At 48.0% G+C, this 26,201-nt stretch overlaps 2 protein-coding genes across 3 annotated transcripts in view; one reads left to right on the top strand and one right to left on the bottom strand.

The window, feature by feature from the left end:
* Window positions 1–24,762, bottom strand: part of LOC140482480 (obscurin-like protein 1) — a 71,863-nt gene extending 47,101 nt beyond the window's left edge. For both annotated transcript variants that reach the window (XM_072580012.1, XM_072580013.1), the window contains exon 1: window positions 23,018–24,762. In XM_072580012.1, coding sequence (XP_072436113.1) covers window positions 23,681–24,442 — 762 coding nt within the window. In that variant the 5' untranslated portion in view covers window positions 24,443–24,762 and the 3' untranslated portion in view covers window positions 23,018–23,680. The remainder of the gene's footprint in view (window positions 1–23,017) is intronic.
* The window catches only part of spega (striated muscle enriched protein kinase a), a 354,671-nt gene that overhangs the window by 300,822 nt on the left and 27,648 nt on the right, over window positions 1–26,201 (top strand). The window contains exons 32-39 of the mRNA XM_072580011.1: window positions 3,312–4,307; window positions 7,876–9,550; window positions 15,877–16,020; window positions 16,432–16,548; window positions 17,221–17,388; window positions 18,341–18,463; window positions 20,121–20,288; window positions 21,564–22,272. Coding sequence (XP_072436112.1) covers window positions 3,312–4,307; window positions 7,876–9,550; window positions 15,877–16,020; window positions 16,432–16,548; window positions 17,221–17,388; window positions 18,341–18,463; window positions 20,121–20,288; window positions 21,564–22,272 — 4,100 coding nt within the window. The remainder of the gene's footprint in view (window positions 1–3,311; window positions 4,308–7,875; window positions 9,551–15,876; window positions 16,021–16,431; window positions 16,549–17,220; window positions 17,389–18,340; window positions 18,464–20,120; window positions 20,289–21,563; window positions 22,273–26,201) is intronic.

Here is a 26,201-nt window from a genome sequence, read left to right on the forward strand (position 1 = left end):
GCCATTCACCGCCTTCACCATCCTAGCTACTTGCATGTGCACTGTCAGGCAGATATGGACTTCAATCCCATGATCCCTCTGTACATCAGTGCTGTCCATTAACTGTATACTTTCCCATAACATTTGATTTCCCAAAGTGCAGCACCTCACACTTACCCAGATTAAATTCCATGTGCCATTTCTCCATCACCACCATCTCCGCTGCTTAATCTTGAACTAAATCCTTGGTAATCTGAACGTTACATCAATGTTCCTTTGGCTATTCAATAGTGCATTCTGGTATTGTCTTAGGCTTTTCCATGTTGAAGATTCTAATTGATATGTACTGATTGTGACTGCTCTCCTCAGCAAGATGTGAAATCATTGCAGTCAGAATAGAACAGATTCAGAAGGGTGGTTCTAGGAATGACAAACTTCTTCAAGTCATTTAGACCGAGATCAATTGGCTCTTGATAAGTCAGGGGATCAACTGTAACTGGGGAGAAGGCAGGAGAATGGGTTTCTCCTCCTCCCTCTAAGCTACCTTCACCCCAGTCCCAGCCCCCTCCCATTTATCTCTCAGCCCCCTTGGACCACCCCCTCTTTCCTGATGAAGGGCTTATGCTTGAAACATTGATTCTCCTGTTCCTCAGATGCTACCTGACTGGCTATGCTTTTCCAGCACTTTTTGACCATGATCAAATGATGGAGCAGATTCAATGGGCAGAATGGTCTAATTTTGCTCCTATATCTTATGGTCTTCAGTGATGAGGATAAATTAAAGAAATTGGGGCTATACTCCATAGTCAGAAGAAGACTGAATGAAGATCTGATAGAGTTTTTAAAACAGCCCTCCCCCATGTCTCTACGCAGTTCATTCCAGACCCCAACTACTCACTGTGTGAAAATGCTTTCCCTCACACCATCCTTACATTGTTTTGCACTTCACTTTAAATCCAAGCCCCTCTCGTTCTCCTTCTGTTTAAAAGCAGAAACAGACTCTCCCTATTGACTCTGTCTAGACTCTGGCTTTGAAAACCTTTATCCAATTTCTTCCCAGCTGCTGTCTCTCCAGTGAGAGCAGTCCCAACATCTTCAATCTCTCCTCATCATGGAAGTCCTGGAACCATTCTTGTAAATCGCTCTACACTCTCTCCAATAGACTCACACCTTTCCTGTAATGTGGTGCCCACAGCTGTATAAAACACTCCAGCTGAGGGCTAACAAGGGTCTTGCACAAGTTCAGCAACACCTCCTTGCTCTTGCTCTCTGTCTGTCTTAATAAAGTAGAGAAGATGTGTGCTTTATTAACTGCTCTACCCTCTTGTCCTGCCACCTTTAATGATCTGTACAAATTAAATTAATCTCTTCTGCCTGCCCATGGTTTATATCCCTCCATTCCTTGCTTATTCATGTGCTTATCTAACATGCCCTCTGCTCCTGCACCCCTGTAGAATTGACCCCGATTTTTATATTGATTTTCAATGTTCTTCTGATCAAAGTGCATCACTTCACAGTTCCCTGCATTGAACCTCATCTGTACCCATCCACTAAATTGTCCCTTTGGAGTTGCACACTGTCCTCCTCACAGTTTACAATCCTTCCAAGCTTCATTCCAAACTTTGAAACTGGCTGCTGCACACCAAGATCCAGATCACTGAGATAAATCAGGAAAAGCAAGAGGCCCAACACTGACCCCTGGGGAACTCCACTACAACCCTTCCTCCAACCCAAAAAATCACACCAATGCCTCTACTTCCTCAGGAGGCTAAGGAAATTCAGCATGTCCACTATGACTCTTACCAATTTTTTGAGATGCACCATCGAAAGCATCCTGCCAGGATATATCACAGCGTGCTGTGGCAACTGCTCTGCCCAGGACCGCAAGAAACTACAGAGAGTTGTGAACACAGCTCAGTCCATGACACAAACCAGCCTTCCTACCATTTATACTGCCCACTGCCTCGGTAAAGCATCAAAGACTTCTCCCACCCTGATTATACTCTCCGCCACCCTCTCCCATCTGGCAGAAGATACAAAAGTTTGAAAACATGTATGAACAGATTCAAGAACAGTTTCTTCCCCGCTGTTATCAGACTTATGAATGGACCTCGCATATATTCGAGTTGATGTCTCTCTGTATCTTCTCTGTAGCTGTAATGCTATTCTGCATTCTGTTCTATTACACTAATGTAGAACATAGAACAGAATAGCACAGTACAAGCCCTTCAGTCCACGATGTTGTGTCAAGCATTTATCTTAATCTAAGATCAATCTAACCTACACATATGCAGGTCCTTGGCCTCCTCCATCGCCAGACCATGGCAACATGACGCCTGGAGGAAGAGCGCCTCATCTTCTACCTAGGAACCCTCCAACCACAAGGGATGAATACAGGTTTCTCCAGCTTCCTTATTTCCCCTTCCCCCACCTTATCTCAGTCCCAACCCTCGAACTCAGCACCACCTTCTTGACCTGCAATCTTCTTCCTGACCTCTCCGCCCCCACCCCCTCTCCGGCCTATCACCCTCACCTTAACCTTCTTCCACCTATCGCATTCCCAATGCCCCTCCCCCAAGTCCCTCCTCCCTACCTTTTATCTGAGCCTGCTTGGCACACTCTCATTCCTGAAGAGGGGCTTATGCCTGAAACTTCGATTCTCCTGCTCCTTGAATGCTGCCTGACCTGCTGCGCTTTTCCAGCAACACATTTTTCAGTTCTGATCTCCAGCATCTGCAGTCCTCACTTTCTCCTAGTTGATTTTAACCTACACACCCCTCAATTTATTGCCATCCATGTGCTTGTCCAGCAATCGCTTAAATATCGCTAATGTCTCTGACTCTATTACCACTGCTGGCAGTGCATTCCACACACCCACCACTCTCAATGTAAAGAACCTACCTCTGAAATCTCCCCATACCTTCCTCCAATCACCTTAAAATTATGCCCCCTCGTGTCAGCCATTTCTGCCCTGGGGAAAAGTCTCTGGCTATCTACTCTATCGATGCCTCTCATCACATTGTACAGCTCTACCAAGTCACACCTCTTCCTTATTCTCTCCAGTTTGAAAAGCCAGAGCTCACTCAACCTCTCTTCATAAGACAAACCCTCCAAACCAGGCAGCATCCTAGTAATTCTCCTCTGCAGCCTCTGTAAAGCATCTACATCCTTCCTATAATGTGGCAAACAGACCAGAACCTTGTCTAAACATGGTTTCATACAACTGCAGCAAAACCTTGCGGCTTTTAAATTCAAAGGGCCTGCTTCTGTGCTGTAGAACTCTTATAGAGACATTGTTCTGATGCTTGTGTTTCATGTCAATTATTTTCCAGCGTTCTCTGACCAACTATAAATCCTCGATGGTGATGCGATCTATCCATGAGCTGCTCGAGGACACATCTGGCCACACCAACATCGGAATTCCCAAGCACCTAAGTGAGAGCCGCCTGGGCTCTGTTCTGTCTTCCTCCTCAGACTCCGATGATATTGACGAGTTCCCCTTTATCCCAAAGCCCCTGCAGCCTGAGCTTCTGTCCTGCCGGCTCCCCCTACAGCAACTCCGGCAAGACCATTACCAGGCGTCGGTCGCGCAGAATGGACTGGGCCCAGCGGCTGGTGAGGAGGCAGTGTCTGAGCGGAGAGCCGCTCCCAGCCCCTCGCCCAGGAAAAGTAAAGAAGAGCTGGAGCAGAGCCAAGGCCGGAGGAAGGAGAATGGGGAGGCCAAACTGGAGGGTGCAGCCAAAACCCGGCCAAAGGTATCGAGGAAGAGATCAACGGATGTCGAACCTCCTGAGTCCTCCTCGGATGAAGACTCTGAGGCTCAGAGGAAGCCCGGAACGCTGAAGCGTAGTCTACGGAAGGGAGTGAGCATTGACTCCCCGGATTCTTTGCGGGCGGAAGCGGCCTCTAGGAGGGGAGAGTTCCGCCGGGGCAGTTCTGCCGACTCAGCTCTGGCTCTGTTGGGTGCCCAGGAAGCAGGTGAGGGCATGGGCAAGGAGGAGGAGGTGAGGACACGGGCGGAGGGGCCAGGCAGGCTAAAGAAGTCCATGTCCATGGAGCTGCCCAGGAGGAGCCCGAGCCCTGGAAGGCTGGATGACCTGGCGGCCCAGAGGCGTAAGGGAGCAGGCCCCCTGCAGGAGGACTACGCCCTGAAACTTGAGCTGATGAGGCAGCGCCTCCTACGGGGCGGCTCCGTCGACAGCAAGATGAGCGGCCTGCGGGGCCCCCTGCTGGAGCACCTGGGAATCCCAGATGAGCCCAAGCAACGTTCCTCATCCCTGGAACGTCATTCCCTCCGTCCTCCGAGGCCAGAGAAGGCCGCCACCCAGGTAGGTAGGAGAGTACATGCTAGCGAGGACAGTGGGAAGCTGCAAAAGGATGGGCAAAACCTTCACAAAATGGACCATAACATGGGAAAGTGTGACCCTGTCCATTTAGGCAGGAGGAAGAGAAAAACAAATTTAATTGAAATAGAGGAGTCTTGAACTAAGCAGTGCAGAGGGATCTGGGTGTCCTAGCGCAGGAAACACAAATTGTTAATGTGCAGACACAGTAAGTGAATATACAGATGGATCTGGGCGTGCAGGTCCACAATTCCCTAAAGGTGGCCTCACGTGGCTAAGGTGATGAAGAAGGCAAATGGCATGTTTCCCTTCATTGGCCAAGGCATGGAGTACAAGAGTTGGCAACTATGTTGCAGTGATATTAAACCCTTGTTAGGCCACATTTGGAGCGTTGTGTGCAGTTTTGGTCACCACACTCCCAGAGGGACGTGGAAGCTTTTGGAGAGAGTGCAGAGAATGTTCACCAGGCTATTACCTGGTATCGAGGGCATTGGCCATGAGGATAGGTTAAAAAGACTAGGATTGTTTTCACTGGAAAGATGGTGGCTCAAAGGAGACCTGATTGAGGTCAACACAATTATGAGAGGCATAGATAGGGTGGGTAGTCAGAGGTTTCTTCCTCCCAAGGTGAAAGTTTCAATTACAAGGCAGCACAGGTTCAAGGTTAGCAGGGAAGGCTTATGTGAGGTATAGGAGGGTAAGTCTTTCACACAGAGAGTGGTAGGAGCCTGGAACCCACTGCCAGAAGAGGCAGTGGAAGCAGGCACATAGGTGACATTTAAGAGGTATCAGGATGGTTACATGAATAGGGATAGAATAGAGGGATAGGGACCGAATAAAGGCAGAAGGTTTGTTTTACAGTTTAGTTAGGGTATAATGATCGGCACAAGCTTGGAGGGCCGAAGGGCCTGGTCCTGTGCTGTACTTCTCTTTTGCTCTTTGTTCTTTCAAATGGAATGATGTTGTTTATTGAAAGCAGGGAATTGCAATATTATAACGGCATCTATCTGATAATGTATATAAATAATGGATGTAATGTATAGGGGTGTTCAGCTACAGTTATACAAGGTATTTGTGAGATCGTATCTAGGGGTACAAAATACAATATATATAAGAAAGAATATAATTGCATTTAGAACAGTTCTATCAGAAGGATGTTGTGAAACTTGAAAGGATTCAGAAAAGACTTACAAGGATGTTGCCAGAGTTGGAGAATTTGAGCTATAGGGAGAGGCTGAATAGGCTGGAGTTGTTTTCCCCGGAGCGTCGAAGGCTGAGGGGTGAGCTCATAGAGGTTTAAAAAATCATGAGGGGTATGGATGGGATAATTAGACAAAGTCTCTTCCCTGGGGTGGGGAAATCCAGACCCAGAGGGCATAGGTTTAAGGAGAGAAGGGAAAGATATAAAAGAGACCTAAGGGGCAACAGAAGGTGGTACGTGTATAGGATGAGCTGCCAGAGGAATTGATGGAGGCTGGTACAATTACAGCATTTAAAAGGCATCTGAATGGGTATATGAATGGGAAGTGCTTAGAAGGATATGGGCCAAGTGCTGGCAAAAGGGACCAGATTAATTTCAGATATTAGCTTGGTATGGACGAGTTGGAGCAAAGGGTCTGTTTCCGTGCTGTATACCTGTGATTCCTACAGGTTATGTGCGGAGTTGGAATGGGGGAGTTCTGACGAGGGAAGGTTGAGCATGTTACTGAGACATACAATACTTTGAGGGGAAGGACAGGCTGATGTGGGCAGGTTGTGGGAGAGATTAGTGCGAGGGGGCTCAGTTTCAGAATACAGATTCCTCCATTTGAGATGGAGATGGGGCAGATTTCTTTCCTCTCAGGGGGGCGCGGGAGGTGGTTAGCCTTTGGATAAAGTGGGCAGAAGGTCTATCATTGCTTTCTAGGGAAGAGTGGAGCTGCTCCACTGAATGTGTAGGAGGCTGATTTCGACAGACCTCTGATGAACAAAAGAGTTGAGGGCTGTGACAGACAGAGAGGAAAATAACAGTAAGGCCAGAACCAGGTCAGCCCTGACCTTACTGAATGGCAAAGCCACTTATGACAGAGATCAGGAAAAATGAAAGATGGAATAGTGTGGGAAAGTGAGATTATACACATTGGTAGAACAAAGTCAAAAATCACACGACACCGGCTAAGAGTCCAACATTGAAACCACAAGCTTTCAAAGCGCTGCTCCTTCCTCGGGCAGCTAGTGAGACAGAATATATCAGACACAGAATTTAAAGTAAAAGATCAGCGGCTCATACAACTTATGTGACTATACTGAACCAACCTGGATGGTTATTAAGTCTTTAAACAGTTAGAATGGAGGTGCACATTTCGATTGATTAATATGTAAATCCCAGAATTTCTTTCAGGTCACTGCCCAGAGATAACTTCAGGTTTTATCAGAATAAGGGAGACCTGACACCTCCATCACACTTTGCTAGGAAGAGTAGAAGAACAGACTAATTTTGAAATGGTAAAGTCTTTGGAAATCTGAAGCACAAAGGCATTTGGGAATCCTAGTTAAAGAGTCTCTTAAGATTCACATGCAGATCCATTTAGCAGTCAGGAAGGTAAATTCAATGTTAGCATTGATTTAAAGAGGGTTAGAATACAAGAGCTGAGATGTACTGCTGAGGCTGTATAAGGCTCTGGTCAGATTGCTTTTGGAATATTGTTAGTAGTTTTGTTCCCTGTATCTAAGGAAGACTATGCTGGCCTTGGAGGGGGACCCAGAGGAGGTTTACAAGAATGAACCCACAGACAAAGGGCTTGTCATATGAGGAGTGGTTGAAGTTGCTGGGTCTGTACTCGATGGAGTTTAGAAGGATGAGGGAGGTCTGATTGAAACTTACAGAATACTGAGAGGCCTGGATAGAGTGGCTGTGGGAAAATGTTTGCATTAGTAGGAGGGACTAGGACCCAAGGGGCACAGCCTCAGAGTGAAGGGACGACCCTTTAGAACTGAGATGAGGAGGGATTTCTTCAGCTAGGGGTGGGGGATCTGTGGAACTCATTGCTGCAGAGGGCTGTGGAATCCAAGTCATTGAGACAGAGCTAGATAGGGTCTTGGTTAGTAAGGGATCAAGGATTACTGGGAGAAGGCGGGGGAATGGCGTTGAGAAACATATCAGCCATGATCGAATGGCAGAGCAGACTCAATGGGCTGAATGGTCTAATTATCTTGTGGTCTTAAACTGACCTTAGAGGATTTTAGTTTTGGAACTCTCTTTCTCCAATGGAGAGCATGTGGGAGAATCTGGAGCTTGGGGTCAGAGTTTAAACATCAAAGGTCACCCAGTCAAAACGGAGATGAGGAAACATTGTTTGCTTTCAGAGGTAGGAAGTCTTTGGAATTCCTATCATCAAAAGGCAGTGGGTTCAGAATCTTTAGATATTTTTAAGGCAAAGGGAGATAGATTTTTGATGGAAGATTATCGGGGGATGGGGAGAGGTTCAGGTTAAAATCCAATTGAAGGGGTGTAGCGGTCTTGAAGGGCTGAGTGGTCTTTTCTTGTTCCTGATAGCTGTGTTTCTGTGTTCAGCCCAGGTTGGCCAGGGCAGTGTCGAGTGAGACGGCTCCTAGTGAGGAGCCCTCTGAAGGTCGTATCCTGAGGAAAAGTGCCTCATTCTCCCAGGGGGAGCCCACAATTCTGCACCGGCCCGTGGGAGCGCCACTGGAAATTCCTGTCCCACAGCTGGATTCCAGAGGCTACTCTGAGCCCTCCTTCCCACTGAAGGAGTCGCCCTCGCTCTCGGCGCTGACCGATCCTTCCAAGTACGACGGTTCAAGACCCCCGACGCCGGTCAGGTCCGCTATCAACAAGGAGCAGAGAGCGGGCACGCCTGATATGAAGATGGTGGAGGAGCCCAAGCCAGAGGTGGAGGGGCCCTGCAGGAAGACAATGATTGGAAAGACTGCAGTCATCACCCACAGCAACCTAACGGCTGACGCGCCTACCCTCACCCCTTCCAGTCTCTCCTCTGAGCTCTCCCAGGCAGACGACCAACCCTTGGTGACCACCACCATCCCAACCCCCACCTCCCGAGGAGAACGATTAAGCGTGGGACCGGCTGCTGGGGGCAAACTCCAAGCACCTGCCCCAGCAGCTCCCCTGGCAGTCAGGCCCCTCCCCATCCCGGAGCCTCCGGATATCACCTCTGTGTCTGCTCAGGGGGCAACAGACGTGGTCAAGACCTGGGATGGCTTGGACAAGAGCCCTAGTGATAGGGCCCCAGGCTTCCTAGAGAACAGCCAGCCACCGGTGATCGCTCTGGCTCCAGGAGACGGTGTCAAGCCCCCTGTCCTGGTCCCCCAGCTGGATGGAGCCCCCCTGGGGCAGGGGGAGCAGGGTCAGCCCAGTCCAAACCAGAAGGCTGTCCCTACCATCAAAGTCAAGTCATCCAGTATGGGCCAGTTCCTGAACATCGAGAATATCGATTCGGAGGAGATCTTTGAGGCCAAGTTTAAGAAGGCAAAACAGTCATCGTTGACTCGAAGTCTCAAACATCTGATGAGACCCAAATCTGAGGAGAAGTTGGGGCAACCAGCTCAGAAAGGGGACAACATTTACCGCCCGGGGGAACGCGGGGCACCTATACAAGTCCTGAAGGGGCAAGAGACTTCCCTCAGCTACAGAGAGGGCAAATCCAGGTCCAGGTCTGAGCAGAACATTCCAGAAGCTGCAAAGGAGCCCGGCTTCGTCAGGAAGCTGTCACTGAGGTTCAAAGGGGTACCAGCAAAGGAGGAGAAGGTGAGGGATGAGTTGCCAGTTGGAGGTCGCAAGCATTCCTGGTCTTTTGGGAGAAGCAGTGGGAAGGACAGGAAGCCGGAGGAGGGGTCAAACTGGGAGAGCGGGAAACGGGAGCCCACCTCCCCCCTGAGCGAGTCCGAGCCCCTCCACAAGGAACACAAGGACTCGCCAGCCTTGGCCGTGAGAAGAAGAATCGAGTCAACAATCTCGGGCATCTCTCTGCGGTTCAGCCGGAGCCACTCAGAGGAGAGGGTGGAGGGTATCGCCTCAGAGCCCGGGGTCCCCGCTCTACAGGAGGTGAAGGAGGGCAAGCGGGGTCCCTTCCTGTCCCTACTGAGGAGATCCACCTCGGAGGCAGGGTCGCTGAAGAAGGTGGGCATCCCACAGAACCAGCTGGCAACGCAGACTCGTCCATCCTCAGAGTCACTGCAGTCAGACACCAGTGTGTCCTCCAAACAGGAGAAAGGTATGGAGAACTCCCTCAGATACCCACACTCTCCCTTTCTCAGCTTCCCCAGTCTTGTACAGCAAGAAACAGGCCTTTCGCACCAAACGGCCCAGGCTAGCTCTGAGGAAGGGTCATTGCACTCAAAACATTAACTCGGTTTCTCTCTCCCCACAGATGCTGCTAGACCTGCTCAGTTTTTCCAGCAATTTGCCTGGTGTTAAATTGCGGCAGTTGAAGATTACAGTTTTTGTTTCAGGTTTCCAGTATCCACAGTTCTTTATCGTACAACATCCCCCCCCCCAACAGTACAGAAGCAGGGCCATTCGGCCCATCGAGTCCACTCTGACCCTCTGAAGACATCTCACCCAGACCCCAACCCCATTGCCTTAACCCTGCCTTTCCCATGGTTAACCCCCTAGCTTGCACATCGTTGGATGCTACAGGTAATTTCCCATGGCCAATCCACCCTAACCTGCACATCTTTGGAAACCGGAGCACCCGTAAGAAACCCACACAGACATGGAGAGAATGTGCAAACTGCACAGCGACAGTTGCCTGAGTTTGGAATCGAACCTGTGTCCCTAGCCCTGTAAGGCAGCAGTGCTAACCACTGAACCACCACGCCAGTCCTTTCTCTTGTGGCCCACACTTCAAGCCTGCAAGTTACCAGAGCAGAAGTAGGCCATTCAGCCCATCGAGTCTGCGATGAGTTCACAGCTGACCTGATAATTCCCAACTCCCATCAACATATCCATGTATTCTTTCCCTCCTCTTACACCAAAGTCTCCTCTCCCAATCCCAGTTCATGTCAAATCTTGGCTCCCCACCCCCAGCCCTCGCCTCGCTAACCTGCATGGGCTCCCAGTCCAGTATTAAGTTGCTTTTAAAAGTCCTAAATCCCAGTCTAGACCTGCCTCTCCCTATCTCTGGTCACTCCGGGATCTCTCTGTCCCTGCAGTTTGGCTCTCATTCACAACGGCTCTCATTTGTTCCACCAATGGTAGCGGTGAAGTCTCCAGCTTCCTGTGTACAAAGCTCTGGAAATCCCTCCCTCAGTCTCTCTCCAAGAGAGGTTGGTACAGCACTCCCTCTCTATAAGTTTGTTCTCGTTTTGGGTCACTGACTCGTGCAGAAGAAGTGGCATTTTGTTGAAGCTTTTCAAATGCCCTCAACAGGACACTTCATAAGAATAGCAAATTAAAATATTTATGTGCTCTTTTAATGGTTTCCTTGACAAAGCTTTCGATGACATTTCCTCACGTCACTGAAATTTACTAATGTTCTACAGGTGGGTTTAAACTAATTCAGCAGGGGGATGAGAACCTAAATTGTAGTTCGAGTATACAGGAGGTTGAGAGTAGTGAGGTTTGGAATAAAGTGGGTGAATTTGCAGCATGGATTAGTACCTGGGATTTCGATGTGGTCATTTCGGAGACATGGATAGAACCAGGACAGGAATAGTTGTTGCAGATTCCAGGATTTAGATGTTTCAGTAAGAACAGAGAAGATGGTAAAAGAGGGGGTGGTGTTAGTCAAGGACAGTATTATGGTGGCAGAAAGGACATTTTAGGACTCCTCAACTGAGGTAGTTTGGACTGAGGCTAGAAACAGGAAAGGAGTGGTCACCCTGTTGGGAGTTTTCTACAGGACTCCGAACAGTTCCAGGGATGTAGAGGAAAGGAAAGCAAAGATGACTCTTGACAGGAGCGAGAGTAACAGGGTAGTTGTAATGGAAGATTTTAATTTTCTGAATATTGACTGGTAACACTATAGTTCAAGTATTTTAGATGGGTCCATTTTTGTCCAATACGTGCAGGAGGTTTTCCTGACACAGTATGTAGACAGGCCAACAAGAGGCGAGGCCAAAGGCAATTATGATGCGATTAGGCAAGATTTAGGATGCAGAGGATGGGGAAGGAAACTGCAGGGAGGGGCACAATTGAAACGTGGAGCTTATTCAAGGAACAGCTACTGTGGGTCCTTGATAAGTATGTATCTGTCAGGCAGGGAGGAAGTGGTCGAGCGAGAGAGCTGTGGTTTACTAAAAAAGTTGAAGCTCTTGTCATGAGGAAGAAGAAGGCTTATGTTAGGTTGAGACGTGAAGGCTCAGTTAGGGCACTTGAGAGTTACAAGTTAGCCAGGAAAGACCTAAACAGAGAGGTAAGAAGAGCCAGGACAGGACATGAAAAGTTGTTGGCGGATAAGATCAAGGAAAACCCTAATACTTTCTATAGATATATCAGGAATAAAAGAATGACTAGAGTTAGATTAGGGCCAATCAAGGATAGTAATGGGGAATAGTGCATGGAGTCAGTCGAGATAGGGGAAGGGCTAAATGAATATTTTTCGCCAATATTCACACTGGAAAAAGACAATATTGTGGAGGAGAATACTGAGATAGTCTATTAGACTAGACAGGATTGAGGTTCACAATTCTGGAAAGTGTGAAAATAGATAAGTCCCCTGGGCCAGATGGGATTTATTCAGGATTCTCTGGGAAGCCAAGGAGGAGACTGCAGACCTTTGATCTTTATATCATCATTGTCTATAGGAATAGTGCCAGAAGACTGGAGGGTAGCAAATGTTGTTCCCTTGTTCATGAAGGGGAGTAGAGGCGACCCTGGTAATTATAGACCAGTGAACTTTACGTCAGCCACTAGATTAGATGGGATTGCGGTTGACAAAGAGGAGGTTTTAGCAATTTTGGAAGATCTGAAAATATCAGACCCCTAGGCCGAATAGGATTTATCCTCAGATTCTCTGGGAAGCCAGGGAGGAGATTGCAGAGCCTTTGGCTTCGATCTTTATGTCATCATTGTCAATAGGAGTAGTGCCAGAAGACTTGAGAATAGCAAATGTTGTTCACTTGTTCACAAGGATCTGTTTTGGGACCAATGCTGTTTGTCATTTTTATAAATGACTTAGACACAGGCATAAGTGGATGGATTAGGAAATTTGAGACGACACTAAAGTCGGTGGAGTTGTGGACAGTTTGGAAGAATGTTACAGGTTGCAGGGGGTCTTGGAAAAACTGCAGAATTGGGCTGAGAGGTAGCAAATGGACTTCAATGCAGCTAAATGTGAGGTAATGTACTTTGGGAAGAACAACAGGAAGACAGAGTACTGGGTCAATGGAAAGATTCTTGGTACTGTGGATGTGCAGAGGGATCTTGGAGTCCATGTACATAGCTCCCTAAAAGATGCCACCCAGGTTGATAGTCCTGTTAAGAAGGCATACGGTGTGTTAGGTTTCATTTGTAGAGGGATTGAGTTCTGGAGCCATTATGTCATGCTTCAACAGTACAAAATGCTAATGCAGCCACATTTGGAATTGTGTAAGTTCTGGTCGCCATATTTCGGGAAGGATGTGGAAGCATTAGAAAAGGTGCAGAAATTTACCAGGATGCTGCCGGGTCTGGAAGGAAGGTCTTATGAGGAAAGGCTGAGAGACTTGGCTCTGTTCTCATTGGAAAGAAGAAGGCTAAGGGAGATTTGATAGAGACATACAAGATGATCAGAGGATTAGATAGGGGAGACAGTGAAAGACTTTTTCCTAGGATGATGATGTCAGCTTGTACAAAGGGGCATAACTACAAATTGAGGGGTGATAGATTTCAGACAGACATCAGAGGCAGGTTCTTTACACAGAGTGGTAAGGGAGTGGAATGCTCTACCTGCTAATGTAGTCAACTCAGCCACATTTGGAAGATTTAAACAATCCTTAGATAAGCACATGGATGATGATGGGATAGTGTAGGGGGAATGAGCTGAGAATAGTTCACAAGTCGGCATAACATTGAGGGCTGAAGGGTCGGTTCTGCACTGTATTGTTCCATGTTTAAGAAAGGGAATCGGGACAACCCTGGTAATTATAGGCCAGTGAGCCTTACTTTGGTTGTGGATAAAGTATTGGAAAAGATTATAAGAGATAGGATTTATAATTTATCTGAAAAGGAATAATTTGATTAGGGATAGTCAACATGGTTTTGTGAAGGGTAGGTCGTGCCTCACTAACCTTATTGAGTTCTTTGAGAAGATAACAAAACAGGTGGATGAAGGTAAAGCAGTTGATACGATGTATATGGACTTCAGTAAGGCATTTGAGAAGGTTCCACACAGTAAGCTATTGCATAAAATAGAGAGATTTGGGATTGAAGGTGATTCAATGGTTTGGATCAGAAATTGGGTTGATGGGAAATGTTCATCCTGCAGCTCAGTTACCAGAAGTGTATTGCAAGGATCTGTGTTAGGGCCACTGCTGTTTGTCATTTTTATAAATGATCCTGATATGGGTGTAGAAGGATGGGTTAGTAAGTTTGTGTATGACACTAAGGTAAGCAGAGTTGTGGATAGTGCTGAAGGGTGTTGTAGGTTACAGAGGAACATAGATAAGATGCAGAGCTGGGCTGAGAAGTTGCAAATGGAGTTTAATGCGGAAAACTGTGAGGTCGTTCACTTTGGAAGAAATAACAGGAATGCAGAGTACAGGGCTAACGGTAAAATTCTTGGCTGTATAGATGAACAGAGAGACCTGTGTCCAGGTGCATAAATCCCTGAAATTTGCCATCCAGGTTGATAGGGTTGTGAGCTGAAAATGTATTGCTGGAAAAGCACAGTAGGTCAGGCAGCATCCAAGGAGCAGGGGAATCGACGGTTCGGGCATGAGCCCTTCTTCAGGAATTTTCTAGGAGAAAGTGAGGACTGCAGATGCTGGAAATCAGAGCTGTAAATGCCCGAAACGTCGATTCTCTTGCTCCTTGGATGCTGCCTAACCTGCTGTGCTTTTCCAGCAACTCATTTTCAGCTCTGATCTCCAGTCCTCACTTTCTCCTGATGGGGTTGTGAAGAAGCCATATGGTGTGTTGGCATTTATTGGTAGGATGAATTGAGTTTCGGAGCAACGAGGTAAATGCTTCATCTGTACAAGACTCTGGTGCGGCCGCATCTGGAGTATTATGTGCTGTTCTGGTCACCGCATTATAGGAAAGATCTGGAAGCTTTGGAAAGGGTTCAGAGGAGATTTACTAGGATGTCATCTGGTACGAAGGAGGGTCTTACGAGGAAAGTCTGAGGGACTTGAGGCTTTTGGAGAGAAGGAGGTTGAGAGGTGACTTAATTGAGATGTATAAGATAATCAGAGGGTTAGATAGAGTGGACAGTGAGAGCCTTTCTCCTCAGATGGTGAAGGCTAACATGAGGGGACATAGCTTTAAATTGAGGGGTGATAGATATAGGATAGATATTAGGGGTAGTTTCTTCACTCAGAGAGTCGTAGGAGCATGGAATGGCCTGCCTGCAACAGTAGAGAATTGCTGACGTAAAGGGCAATTAAATGGGCATTGGACATACAAACAAATAATAATGGACCAGTGTAGGTTAGATGGGCATCAGATTGTTTTCACAGGTCAGCACGACATCGAGGGCCAAAGGCTGTAACGTTCTATGTTCTAACTACTGACTCAGTCTGCACGTTTACCTTGAAAGAACTCCCAAGTTGAGTGTTGATTTTTATTTATTTGTTTTTTGTGTAAGGGGATCACTGGCCAGGCCAACATTTATTGCCTGTCCCTGCTTGCCCAGAGAGTAGTTAAGTCAGCCACTTTACTGTGGGTCTGGAGTCACATGTAGTCTAGTAGCAGCCGTCATCCAGCCCACATCTTCAACAGAGGAGCTACACCAGCAGCTGCCTTCTCAACTCCACGCTCCTGTCCTGGAGAGAGACACTTAAAATTGGTGACATACCACAGGGACTCACCAAATAAACAGAGTGACCACAAGAGCTGGACAGTGGCTGGGAATCCTACAGCGAGTAACTTACTCCAAAGCCTGTCCACTATTTACAAGGCATAAGTCAGGAGTGTAATGGAATACTCCCCACTTGCCTGGATGGGTGCAGCTCCAACAACACTCAAGATTGACAACATCCAGGACAAAGCAGCCCACTTGATTGGCCTTGATTGGCACCATATCCACATGCATCCACTCCCTCCACCATTCAGACAAGTGGGGAGAATTCCCTTACCCTCCTGACTTGTGCCTTGTAGATGGTGGACAGGCTTTGAGGAGTCAGGAGGTGAGTTACCCTCTACAGAATTCCTAGTCTCTGACCTGCTCTTGTCACCAGTGTTTATGTGGTGAGTCCAGTTGAGTTTCTGGTCAATAGTAAGCCCCATGATTATGACAGTGGGGGATTCACCACAGAATGTAATTGTTTTGAGTGGATGTTGCCAACGATGGGCAAATATTATGTAGCAATGCAGCCAGCAGTGACAGAGTCCCACCAAAGACAAGGGGTGGTTTTAAGAGTAAGTTTATTTTAAAAACTTGTCTTTAATTGTCTGCAGCATCTGCTCATGGTGAGCGAAGGTCACAGTGGGAACGCTGGGGGTTCCTGCGAATGAGGAGAGACAAGGCGATATCACAACCCAATATCTCCCTGGCTGTGGCATCTGAGGAAGCCTCAATGCTCTATCACAGAAGTGCTTCAGGTAGGAGAGAGGGAGCTTTATGCTGAATCTAACCCTGTGCTGTTTCTATCCTGGGAGTGTTTGATGGGGATAGTGTAGAGGGAGCTCCATCCTGTATCTAATCTCGTGCTGTCCTTGTCTATGTGAGTATGGGTGTTTTATGCCGTGGGTATGTGTATGGGATTGTGAGGATCTGTGAGTGAGTGTGTCTCTAAACTGATTGTGTGTGTGTGTGTCCATCCTTGAAGTTGGAGTTGGGGGGGGGGGGGGGAGGGAAGAGTTGTGGAGATTGGAAATGTTCAAGTTAGTTTCTCCAGGAATTTTGAGTTGTTTTATGTGTATGTTTTGCATTTGTTTGTGTTTTGTGTAATGGCTTGTTCTAACAGAAGTTCATTCAAACTTGACAAGATTTGATTTGGATCATCTTCACAGATTTCCCTCCTGTCTTCCATGTTAAACTTAAAGACCAGGTGCTGCTTGAAGATGATTCCTTGACTCTCTGTAGTTTACCAGCAGGAAGCCCCACTCCCACTGTCATCTGGTCAAAAGGTCAGTAATTATTCATTCCTGTGACCATCCCATATTTCTGTAAATGGCAGCCCTGACTTTATTAATAGGGACATGGTGTACAAGAGCAAGGAGATGATGTTAAACTATTGTTAGACTTCAGCTGGAGTATGTTATACAGTTGTGGGCACCACATTATCAGAAAGATAAGAGTGTACTGGAGAGAGTGCAGAGCGATTTACAAGAATAGTTCCAGGAATGAGAAACCTCTGTAATAAGGAGAGATTGAGGAAGTTGGGAGTGTTCTCCTTCGAGAGAAGGTGGCTGAGAGGAGATCGGATAGAGGTTTTCAACATCATGAACGGGGACTAGATAGAGAGTGATCGGGAGAAACTGTTCCTGTTTGTAAAAGGAGCAAGAACTGGATGGGCATAGAATTAAAGTGATGTGAGAACAAAAAGCTTTCTCACTCAGTGAGTATTAACAATGTGGAAGGCACTGCCTGGGAATGTGGGGGAGGCAGGTTCAGTTGAAAGTTTCCAGGGGGGCATTGGATGGTTATTTGGATGGAAGTGGTGAGCAGGAAGATGGAGAAATAGCAGGAGATAGGCACTAGGGGAAAAAAGTGGGTTGAGGTTGGATGGGCTGAATGGCCTCTTGCTGTGCTTTAATAATTCTGGGATACCTACTGTTTTTCCTGGGTTTTCCTTCCAGACCAACAGCCTCTTCTCTCTGATGACCGGGTTTTGATCGTGTCTTGTCCTGATGGCCGCCAACTCGTCACCATCGCAAAGACCTCACGAAAGGACGTTGGCGTGTACGAGTGCTCAGCCACCAACCCACTGGGCTCAGCCCACAGCTCCTGCACTGTCTCCCTCGCTCGTAAGTCACCACCTGGGAAGGACTATCAGACCAATGGGAATAGTCCCCTGCTCTGACAGTCTTAGGAAACTGGGCTGTAAGGCAGGGATATTCCAGAATAAAGGTTCCCGTCAAGTTGGGCTGTTATTTTCTCCTACCCTGATGCAAAATCACCATGGCTCCAGATAATGTTCTGGGGGACCTGGGTTCGAATCCTGCCACGGCAGACGGTGGCATTTCAATTCAACGAATATCTGGAATTAAGAATCTAATAATGATCATGAATCCATTGTCAATACACCTGACTGGGTCACTAATGTCCTTTAGGGACGGAAACTACCATCCTTACCGGGTCTGGCCTACACATGACTCCAGACCTACAGCAATGTGGTTAACTCACAACTGCCCTCTGGGCAATTAGGGATGGGCAATAAATGCTGGCCTAGCCAGAGATGCTCTCATCCTGTGAAACAATAATAAAAGTGACCCACAGTAATGTGGCTAATTCGTAACTGCCCCCTAGGTAATAAATGCAGGCGTAGCCAGTGATGCCTGCATCCTGTGGACAAATTTATAAAAACCAAGCAAGCCAGATATCTGACTGTTCATAGTAACTTCCACAAGAAACTGTTAATCTGTTTCTTCCTAGTGAGATTGGCTAAGGAGTAAATACCAGCCAGGCCTCCAGGTCCTGTTCTTAGTTAAACAGGTAACCCGAGACCTATCAAGAGGCACCTTGGTTTAATAACTCAACAAAAGGAAACTACCATGTGGCAAAGCCTCAGTGCTGCAGTCTTGCACCCCCCTCAAGCCTGGACTCTGTGCAGTGGCTGTGCGTGTCCTCCTGTCTCAGAGCCGAGAGCACTACATGCTGAGGCCCAGCAGCAGCAGCCCCCTCACCGTATGTGCAGACCCTCTGATATGAACAGAGCCCCACCACAGGTCACCCAGTTCTCCCCCTCTTCCCCCACAGGGCTCCCCGGGAGGCCAGGACCCCCCGAAATCCCTCAGATGTACAAGAACACAGCACTCATCCTGTGGAAACCTGCCGATACACTGGGCCCTTGCACCTACACGTTGGAGCGGAAACGTTCTGGTAAGGATTCCATCCAGTTGGTACGGGGTTGGGAAGGGGAAGGGGTTGGGGAGGGAAAGGGGTGAGAGAGAGGAAGGTGGCTGGTTTTTGTTTCCTGTACCAACCCTCAGCGTTAGCCAATACCAAGAGTACTTTACCTGTCCACTCACCTTTACTGGGTTTTGTCTTAAACCATTGGAAAGGGTAAAAGGGCACACAGAGAGAGCCTCAAGCTACTTTATCTTCAAATTCCCACTTTCCCAGTTTTGTGTCGAACGTTGTCTCTACTTCTGTCACCATGGTGTCTCCTATCTCCCTGCCCCAGCTTCCCACCCCAATGTAACCCGCTCACCTGCTACCTCTACACTTGGCTAGTTCCTCAGTCTCCAGGGAGAAAATGAGGACTGCATTTCTGATGAAGAGCTTATGCCCGAAACGTAGACTCTGCTGCTCCTCAGATGCTGCCTGATTGGCCATGCTTTTCTAGTGCCACACTTTTTGACCCATCAGTCTCCAGCTCAACACTGCATATTCTCATCCTCTGTAAACATGGACAGTTCACCTCTGAACCTCCAGAGAGTCTCACTCACTCACTCAGCTGCCAGTCCTATAAATCCGCATCCCCATCAGACATAAGAACAGCACTAGGTGAAAGTGAGGACTGCAGATGCTGGAGATCAGAGTCAGAGTGTGGTGCTGGAAAAGCACAGCTAGGAACAGCAGTAGACCATTCAGTCCATCAAGTCTGCTCCACCATTCAATGAGATCATATCTGATTTGACAATCCTAATCTCCACTTTTGTCTTAGTGCGATCACCCTTTGATATCCTTCCTGATGGCAAGACAATGAACAGCTGAAATAGGCCATTCAATCCATAGAGTCTATTTTACCTCCCTCCAGGGCCCCACCCTCTCTTTGTGTTACCTTCCGCAGTCTCAGCCATTCTGAGTCCCTTCAATCTTCTGATTCTAGCCACTTGCAGTTTTCCAGTTTCTGACTCACTGAAACAAACACAAAATGCTGGAGAAACTCAGCAGGTCTGGCAGCATCTGTGGAGAGAGAGCAGAGTTAATATTTTGAGTCCAGAACCACCCTCCTTTGGAGAGGGTTTTCTTCACCATTAATCCCACACTGTGTTGAATTAGTGGGCGGCACGGTGGCACAGTGGTTAGCACTGCTGCCTCACAGCGCCAGAGACCCGGGTTCAATTCCCGACTCAGGCGACTCTGTGTGTGGAGTTTGCACATTCTCCCCGTGTCTGCGTGGGTTTCCTCCGGGTGCTCCGGTTTCCTCCCACAGTCCAAAAAATGTGCAGGTTAGGTGAATTGGTCATGCTAAATTGCCCTTAGTGTTAGGTGCAGGGGTAAACGTAGGGAAATGGGTCTGGGTGGGTGCGCTTCGGCGGGTCGGTGTGGACTTGTTGGGCCGTAGGGCCTGTTTCCACACTGTAAGTAATCTAATCTAATCTAAAAAAAACCTGAAACTCCAGAATTCCCTCCATACTTTCCTCAGCCTTTCTCCCTCTTCCTCAAAAGCTCCATCATTGGCCCAGCTCTCACTCACCTGTCCTCATATATGACGGATGATCACCCTGTGAAGTGCCTGAGGGATGATGATAAAGGTGCTATGTAAATGTAAATCATATGTTTAACAAAAACAATTGCTTTCCGGTGACAGGAGAGGATAGCTGGAAGGTTATCTCCGCTGGAATCACTGACTGTTTCTTCAATGCTACTGAGTTAACAAGTGGGACCCTCAGGTTTCGAGTGGCTTGTGTTAACAAGGCTGGTCAAGGCCCCTACAGTCCAATTTCGGAGAGGATTGTTATAGAGGAGGAGAAACCAGGTATGTAGGATCATTGTGTGAGCTCTCATGAAAGATACACAGGTGACAGGTCCATTGCTGCTCAACCCCGAAATCCCATAATTCACTGGCTGGCTTGGATTGAGATTAGGTTGGTTTCAGGGGAGATTGGTTTGGGTTGAAGTAGGTTGGGTGGGATTGGGCTGAATAGACCTGGATTAGGTTGGGTTAAGGATTGGACTGTATTGGGATTGATCTGAGTTGGGATTGGATTGTGTTGAATTGGATATGGACCTGGTTGGATTGAAATTGGGATTGGGTTTGATTGGGATTAGAATGGAATTGAGATTTCATTGAGATTGGGATTATGATTGGATTGGGATTATGTTAGAATTAGGATTGGATTGAGATAGAGGTGGGATTGGGACTGAATTGGGATAGGGATTAGAATTAGAATGGGATTGAAATTTCGTTAGGATTGGACGGAGTTAGGATTGAGTTAGGTTTGATGGAGCTAGTTTGGATTGTGTTGGTGATGGTGGATATCCTGTCATCTGGTGAGGGCAGCTATCCTAGGTGCGGGATTGTCCTACATTTCATTTCAGAAACATTTCCCTCATGCAGATTAGTCTGATTGCAATGGAGTCACCCTACACCAGAAAACAGCAAAGATGCTAAAATCTTTGTCACTGCTAAATCTTTGTCCTTGCCCAAGATTGACCTGGATTCTAAAATCATCCACTTTGTTTTCAATTCCCTTCATGTCCACCCCCTCCCTATCTCTGCAATCTCCTCCAGCCCCACAGCCCTCAAGATCCTTCTCTGACCCTTTAACTCCAGCCTCTGAAATGTCCCCGTTTTAATCCCATATTATTGCCGACTGAGACTTCAGCTTCCATGATGTGTGTGTGCATGCACTTCTGTCCATGTGTGTGTGTATACCATCCCAGATGGAGTCTTGCTGTACTGACAGATCTAAGGTTCTGTCTTTCAGATGGCACTGTCGGACTGAGGCCTCATCTGATGCCTAGAGAGGCTGTAAGAACACAATTGCCCCATTTGGAGGGTGCGGGTCAATATTTAAACTCCAAAGTTCACCAACTCCAGTTATTATCCCACAACAGTCTGTGGGTCTGCACAGGGTGTAATTTAGTTGTTGTGATCCTTATAACTATACACGGAGACTAGAGAATGTGTCCTTAATCGTAAGGTTTTGTCTTTGTTGTGTTTTTTTAATCCCCATTGCCTCTGCACAGGGTGTTACTCAGAAGTTCACAATGTGTCTCTAATTCTGAATCTTTTGTCTTTTTGTTACAGAACAACAGTCCCTGGCTGCTCTAAGCATCCCCTCTGTGCCAGTCTATCCAGCTGAAGTGACACCAGCCCAAGTCCCAGGACCCTCACCCATTACCCCGCAATCGACATCCACATTGACAGTGACCCCGACCTCCTCAAAGTTCACTCCTTCCCCAACAGCAACCCCAACTCCAAAGACAGTGACCCCTGCTCCAGTGACCCCTGCCCCAAAGACAGTGACCCCTGCCCTAACAGCGATCCCCACCCCAAAGACAGTGACCCCTGCCCTAACAGCGATCCCCACCCCAAAGACAGTGACCCCTGCCCTAACAGCGATCCCCACCCCAAAGACAGTGACCCCTGCCCCAACTGCGATCCCCACCCCAAAGACAATGACCCTTACACCAATAGTGACCCCTGCCCCAACAGTGACATCTACCCCTAAGACAGTGACCCCTGCCCCAACAAAGGTCATGCCTGTGGCCACCTCCCCTGTCATTCCATCAGTCTCCCCATTGGCAGCTGCTACCTTAACCATCTCTCCAGCATCATTCCCCTCTTCTCCAGCTCGAGAGACTGCCACACCCCAGAGCGTCTCTCCCGTGGGATCGGACTCTGCAGCAACTCCCACCAGGCTCTCCCCCAGCTCCCGACTGGCTGATGGTTCCACCATGGGACTGAGGCCAGGTGTCCCCCAGAAACCCTACACATTCATGGAGGAGAAGGCCAGGTAAGGTTTCAGGAGGTGGTGCTGACACCTCCACAACAACACAGTGTAGCAACCTGGCATTGGGTCATGATGCCTCCTAGTACTTGGCAGCTGCACTTTCCAGTAAAGTTCTGATGCCTAAGCTGACGGAGGAAAAATGAGGAGAGGTTTGCTCAAAGTAGGTAGCTCTGAAGGAGCCTGCGGACAAATGGAAGAGAAGTGGAGGGGGTTAGTGAGGAAATGGCAGAGTTCAGGGATCATAGCAGCTAACTGGGGAGGGGGATAGAGTGTTCAGCTAGGTGGAGGATAGTGAGGGGGTGGACACTGGAACCACAGTGAGTGGTTAAGACCAATCTTACTCAGGGCTACGTTCAGCTGAGGGAGCCTCTGCCCCCCTTTAGCAGTGTCTCAATAACCCTCCCATTTCCTCACGAGTTCAGAACATCTTCAAATTTATGATGTTGAGAGGAAGAGCTGCTCTGTAATAGGGTGATAGTGGTGCTGTCACTGGGACAGGAGCAGAGAGCTCCTGTTTATTGTCCCGAGGGTGTGGGTTCAAGTCCTACTGTGGCAACTGGTGAGATTTTAATTTGATAAAGACCTGGATTTGGTCTAACTGAGACCATGTAACCAATGCTGGAAAAACCAAACCCATCTGGGTCACTAATGTTCTTCAGAGAGGGGGCACAGCAGGAGGCTGGAAGAACACTGCAAGCCTGGCAGCATCAGGAGGTGGAGAAGTTAATGTTTTGGGTAAAGTCCTTACCTCGTCTGGCCTACGTGTGACTCCAGGCCCACAGCAATATGACTCTTACACACTGGTCTACCCAGTGACACCCAGACCTGGGGAGGGAGGGAATGGGAAACAGGTTTATTCTCCAACTCTCTTTCAACCATGTTGTGGTTCTGTTCGCCGAGCTGGGAATTTGTGTTGCAGACGTTTCATCCCCTGTCTAGGTGACATCCTCAGTGCTTGTGAAGCGCTTCTGTGATGTTTCCTCCGGCATTTGTAATGGTTTGTCTCTGCCGCTTCCGGTTGTCAGTTCCAGCTGTCCGTTGCAGTGGTCGGTATATTGGGTCCAGGTCGATGTATTTGTTGATAGAATCTGTGGATGAGTGCCATGCCTCTAGGAATTCCCTGGCTGTTCTCTGTTTGGCTTGTCCTATAATAGTAGTATTGTTCCAGTCGAACTCATGTTGTTTGTCATCTGCGTTTGTGGCTACTAAGGACACCTCTTTCAACCATGTTAACAAAATACCCCCTACATTGTGAGCTTTTATTTTCCATAATAGCTTTTATTGAAGTTCCTTATCAAATGACCTTCTGGAAATCTAAAAGCACCACGTCTGTAGGGCATCCTCTATTCACTGCACAAGTTATTCCTTCAAAACGTTGGTCTGGCTAGTGGCGCATATTAAAGGATTATGTTTACTTGTGTAGACTCCATTTCGGCATAAAATAGAGATTGGTGTTTTGTTTTCCCACTCCCCCTCCTGTCATGTTTATTGAGAGAAGTTTCCAGGTCTTACCTTTGACGTTGAGCAGCACTGAGCTGAGGGTCTGACCAGCTGCATTGGAGGCAGCACAAGCGTACAGGCCATTATCCTGCTGCTTGCAGTACAGCACCTTGAGGATGAAGTAGCCCTCCCTGTCCTCGTAGAGGAGGTGACGCCTACCAGGGGCGACCAGCCTACCGTCCTTTCTCCAGAAAATCTCGGGCTTGGGCTTCCCGGTGACATAGCACCGGAACTTCGCGTGCTTGCCCTCTGTCACGGAGAAGACTTTGACTTTGCAGGCCCTCGGTGGGTCTTCAGTGGCGTGGCTCTGGCGGGCGACGCCGGAGGCTGACTGCGGCTCACGGTGAGGGAGGCGGTGCCTTTTCCCGCGCCGCGCCTCGCGCCGGATCCGTTGGGCGCCCGAGCCCTCGCTGAGCCCAAGGCCGTTGCTGGCGGTTGTGGGCGGGGCTGGCTCGTGGGGGGTGTCGCCTGGCTCCACGAGGAGGACGGCCGCCGACATGGCCTCGCCGAGCGGGTTGCGCGCCTTGCAGAGGTAGACCCCCGCGTCGGGCATGCGGGCGCTGAAGATCTTCAGGTGGTGCCAGCCTTCGCCGTCGCAGCCTTCGCTGAAGTGCCCGCTCTCGAAGATCTCGGTCAGCTTCTTGCCGTCCTTCTCCCAGGTCACCGCCGGCATCGGGGAGCCGGCCAGCCGCCCGGTGAAGACCACGTCGTGGCCGCGGACCACCCTGGCCGAGGTGGGCTTGACCACGAAGGCCGGCCGGTCCTCCGGGTCCCCGTCGCACTCCTCCACCTTGAGGGTGGCGGCCGCGTAGGTCTCCCCCACGCTGTTCTTGGCCTTGCAGATGTACTGCCCACTGTGAGAAACAAAGCTCACTCACTTCAATAATTTCAGTCCGAGACAAGATCTGAATCAATAGTGTCATTTATTTTACACTTGCAAGTGGGTGTGATGTCCAGTGTCTAAAAAGGCAGAGGACATACACACCAGGTTCAATTCATCCATAATATTTATATGATTTGATGTCTATTGTTTTACACTGCTCCCTCCCCTGCTTACATCATCCACTTCCCTAAGACCGGCCCCCATTACCCCTGTTTGCCTCTTGCCTTATCCGGCCTTGTCTGTGATAAAATGCTTATTTCTGGTCTCACAAGGCTGTTTGACCTTACCCTGCTATAGGTCATTGTTAGGCATATCCTTTCTTCATCATTATCTACCCCCTTCATCTGTGCCTTTCCCGAGGCCGTTCTGATCCCTATGACCCTTTTAATTGGGGTTTGTTCCTGTGTTTTCGTAAAGGTGGGAAGCAGATGTTTATACCTACTGTTTGTACAGGTGTATCTAGCTTAACTTCATCCTCTCACAACATCTTATCTATTTGCCCACCGTGCCTACTATTGTTCATTGGCACATTTCATTCTGACATACAATTTTAGCTAATACAGAAACAATTCTACATTTCCTCTACATCGTTTCCATTCTTGTTGACTCAGCTCTTGACTAAAACAATTACCCACTGGTGTGAGTTCACCTCCTTTGTAAAATGGAATTGCAGAAGTAACACTAATCCACCTATATCCCACACCACTGTCCTCCACCCTCGCCCCCCACGTGGTAAATGTGAGGTTATGGGGGTTGTGTCTGGATGGAGAGTCAGTGCAGACTCAATGGTCGAATGGCCTCTATCTGCACTGTAACATTCTACAAAACTGTGGTTGCATCTATACTCCTGACACTGCAAGGATTCAAGAAGGCACCCTCTTAATTAGGGATCTGCTGAAAATGAACATAAAAACATCCCCTCAGGCCTTCTTCTCTATCCAGTAATGTCTATTGTGCTTTGAATACTGCAAAAAGCCTTTAATCTCCTGCCTAACAAGACTATATGTAACAAAATGGAGCTATACGGAGAGGTTGAACAGACTGGGGTTGTTCTCCCTGGAGCGTCGGAGGCTGAGGAGTGACCTTATAGAGGTTTACAAAATCATAAAGGACATGGTTCACGTTATATATTAATGATCTGGATGAAGGGACTGGGGGCATTCTAGCGAAGTTTGCCGATGATACAAAGCTAGGTGGACAGGCAGGTAGTATTGAAGAAGTGGGGAGGCTGCAGAAGGATCTAGACAGTTTGGGAGAGTGGTCCAGGAAATGGCTGATGGATTTCAATGTGAACAAATGCGAGGTCTTGCACTTTGGAAAAAAGAATAAAAGCGTAGACTACTTTCTAAACGGTGAGAAAATTCGTAAAGCCAAAGTACAAAGGGATCAGGGAGTGCTAGTCGAGGATTCTCTAAAGGTCAACATGCAGGTTGAATCCGTGATTAAGAAAGCGAATGCAATGTTGTCATTTATCTCAAGAAGGGTTGGAATATAAAAGCACCGTTGAGACTTTATAAAGCACTGGTTAGGCCCCATTTGGAGTACTGTG

This window comes from Chiloscyllium punctatum, chromosome 10 (assembly GCF_047496795.1).
Source record: "Chiloscyllium punctatum isolate Juve2018m chromosome 10, sChiPun1.3, whole genome shotgun sequence".
NCBI lineage: Eukaryota > Metazoa > Chordata > Chondrichthyes > Orectolobiformes > Hemiscylliidae > Chiloscyllium > Chiloscyllium punctatum.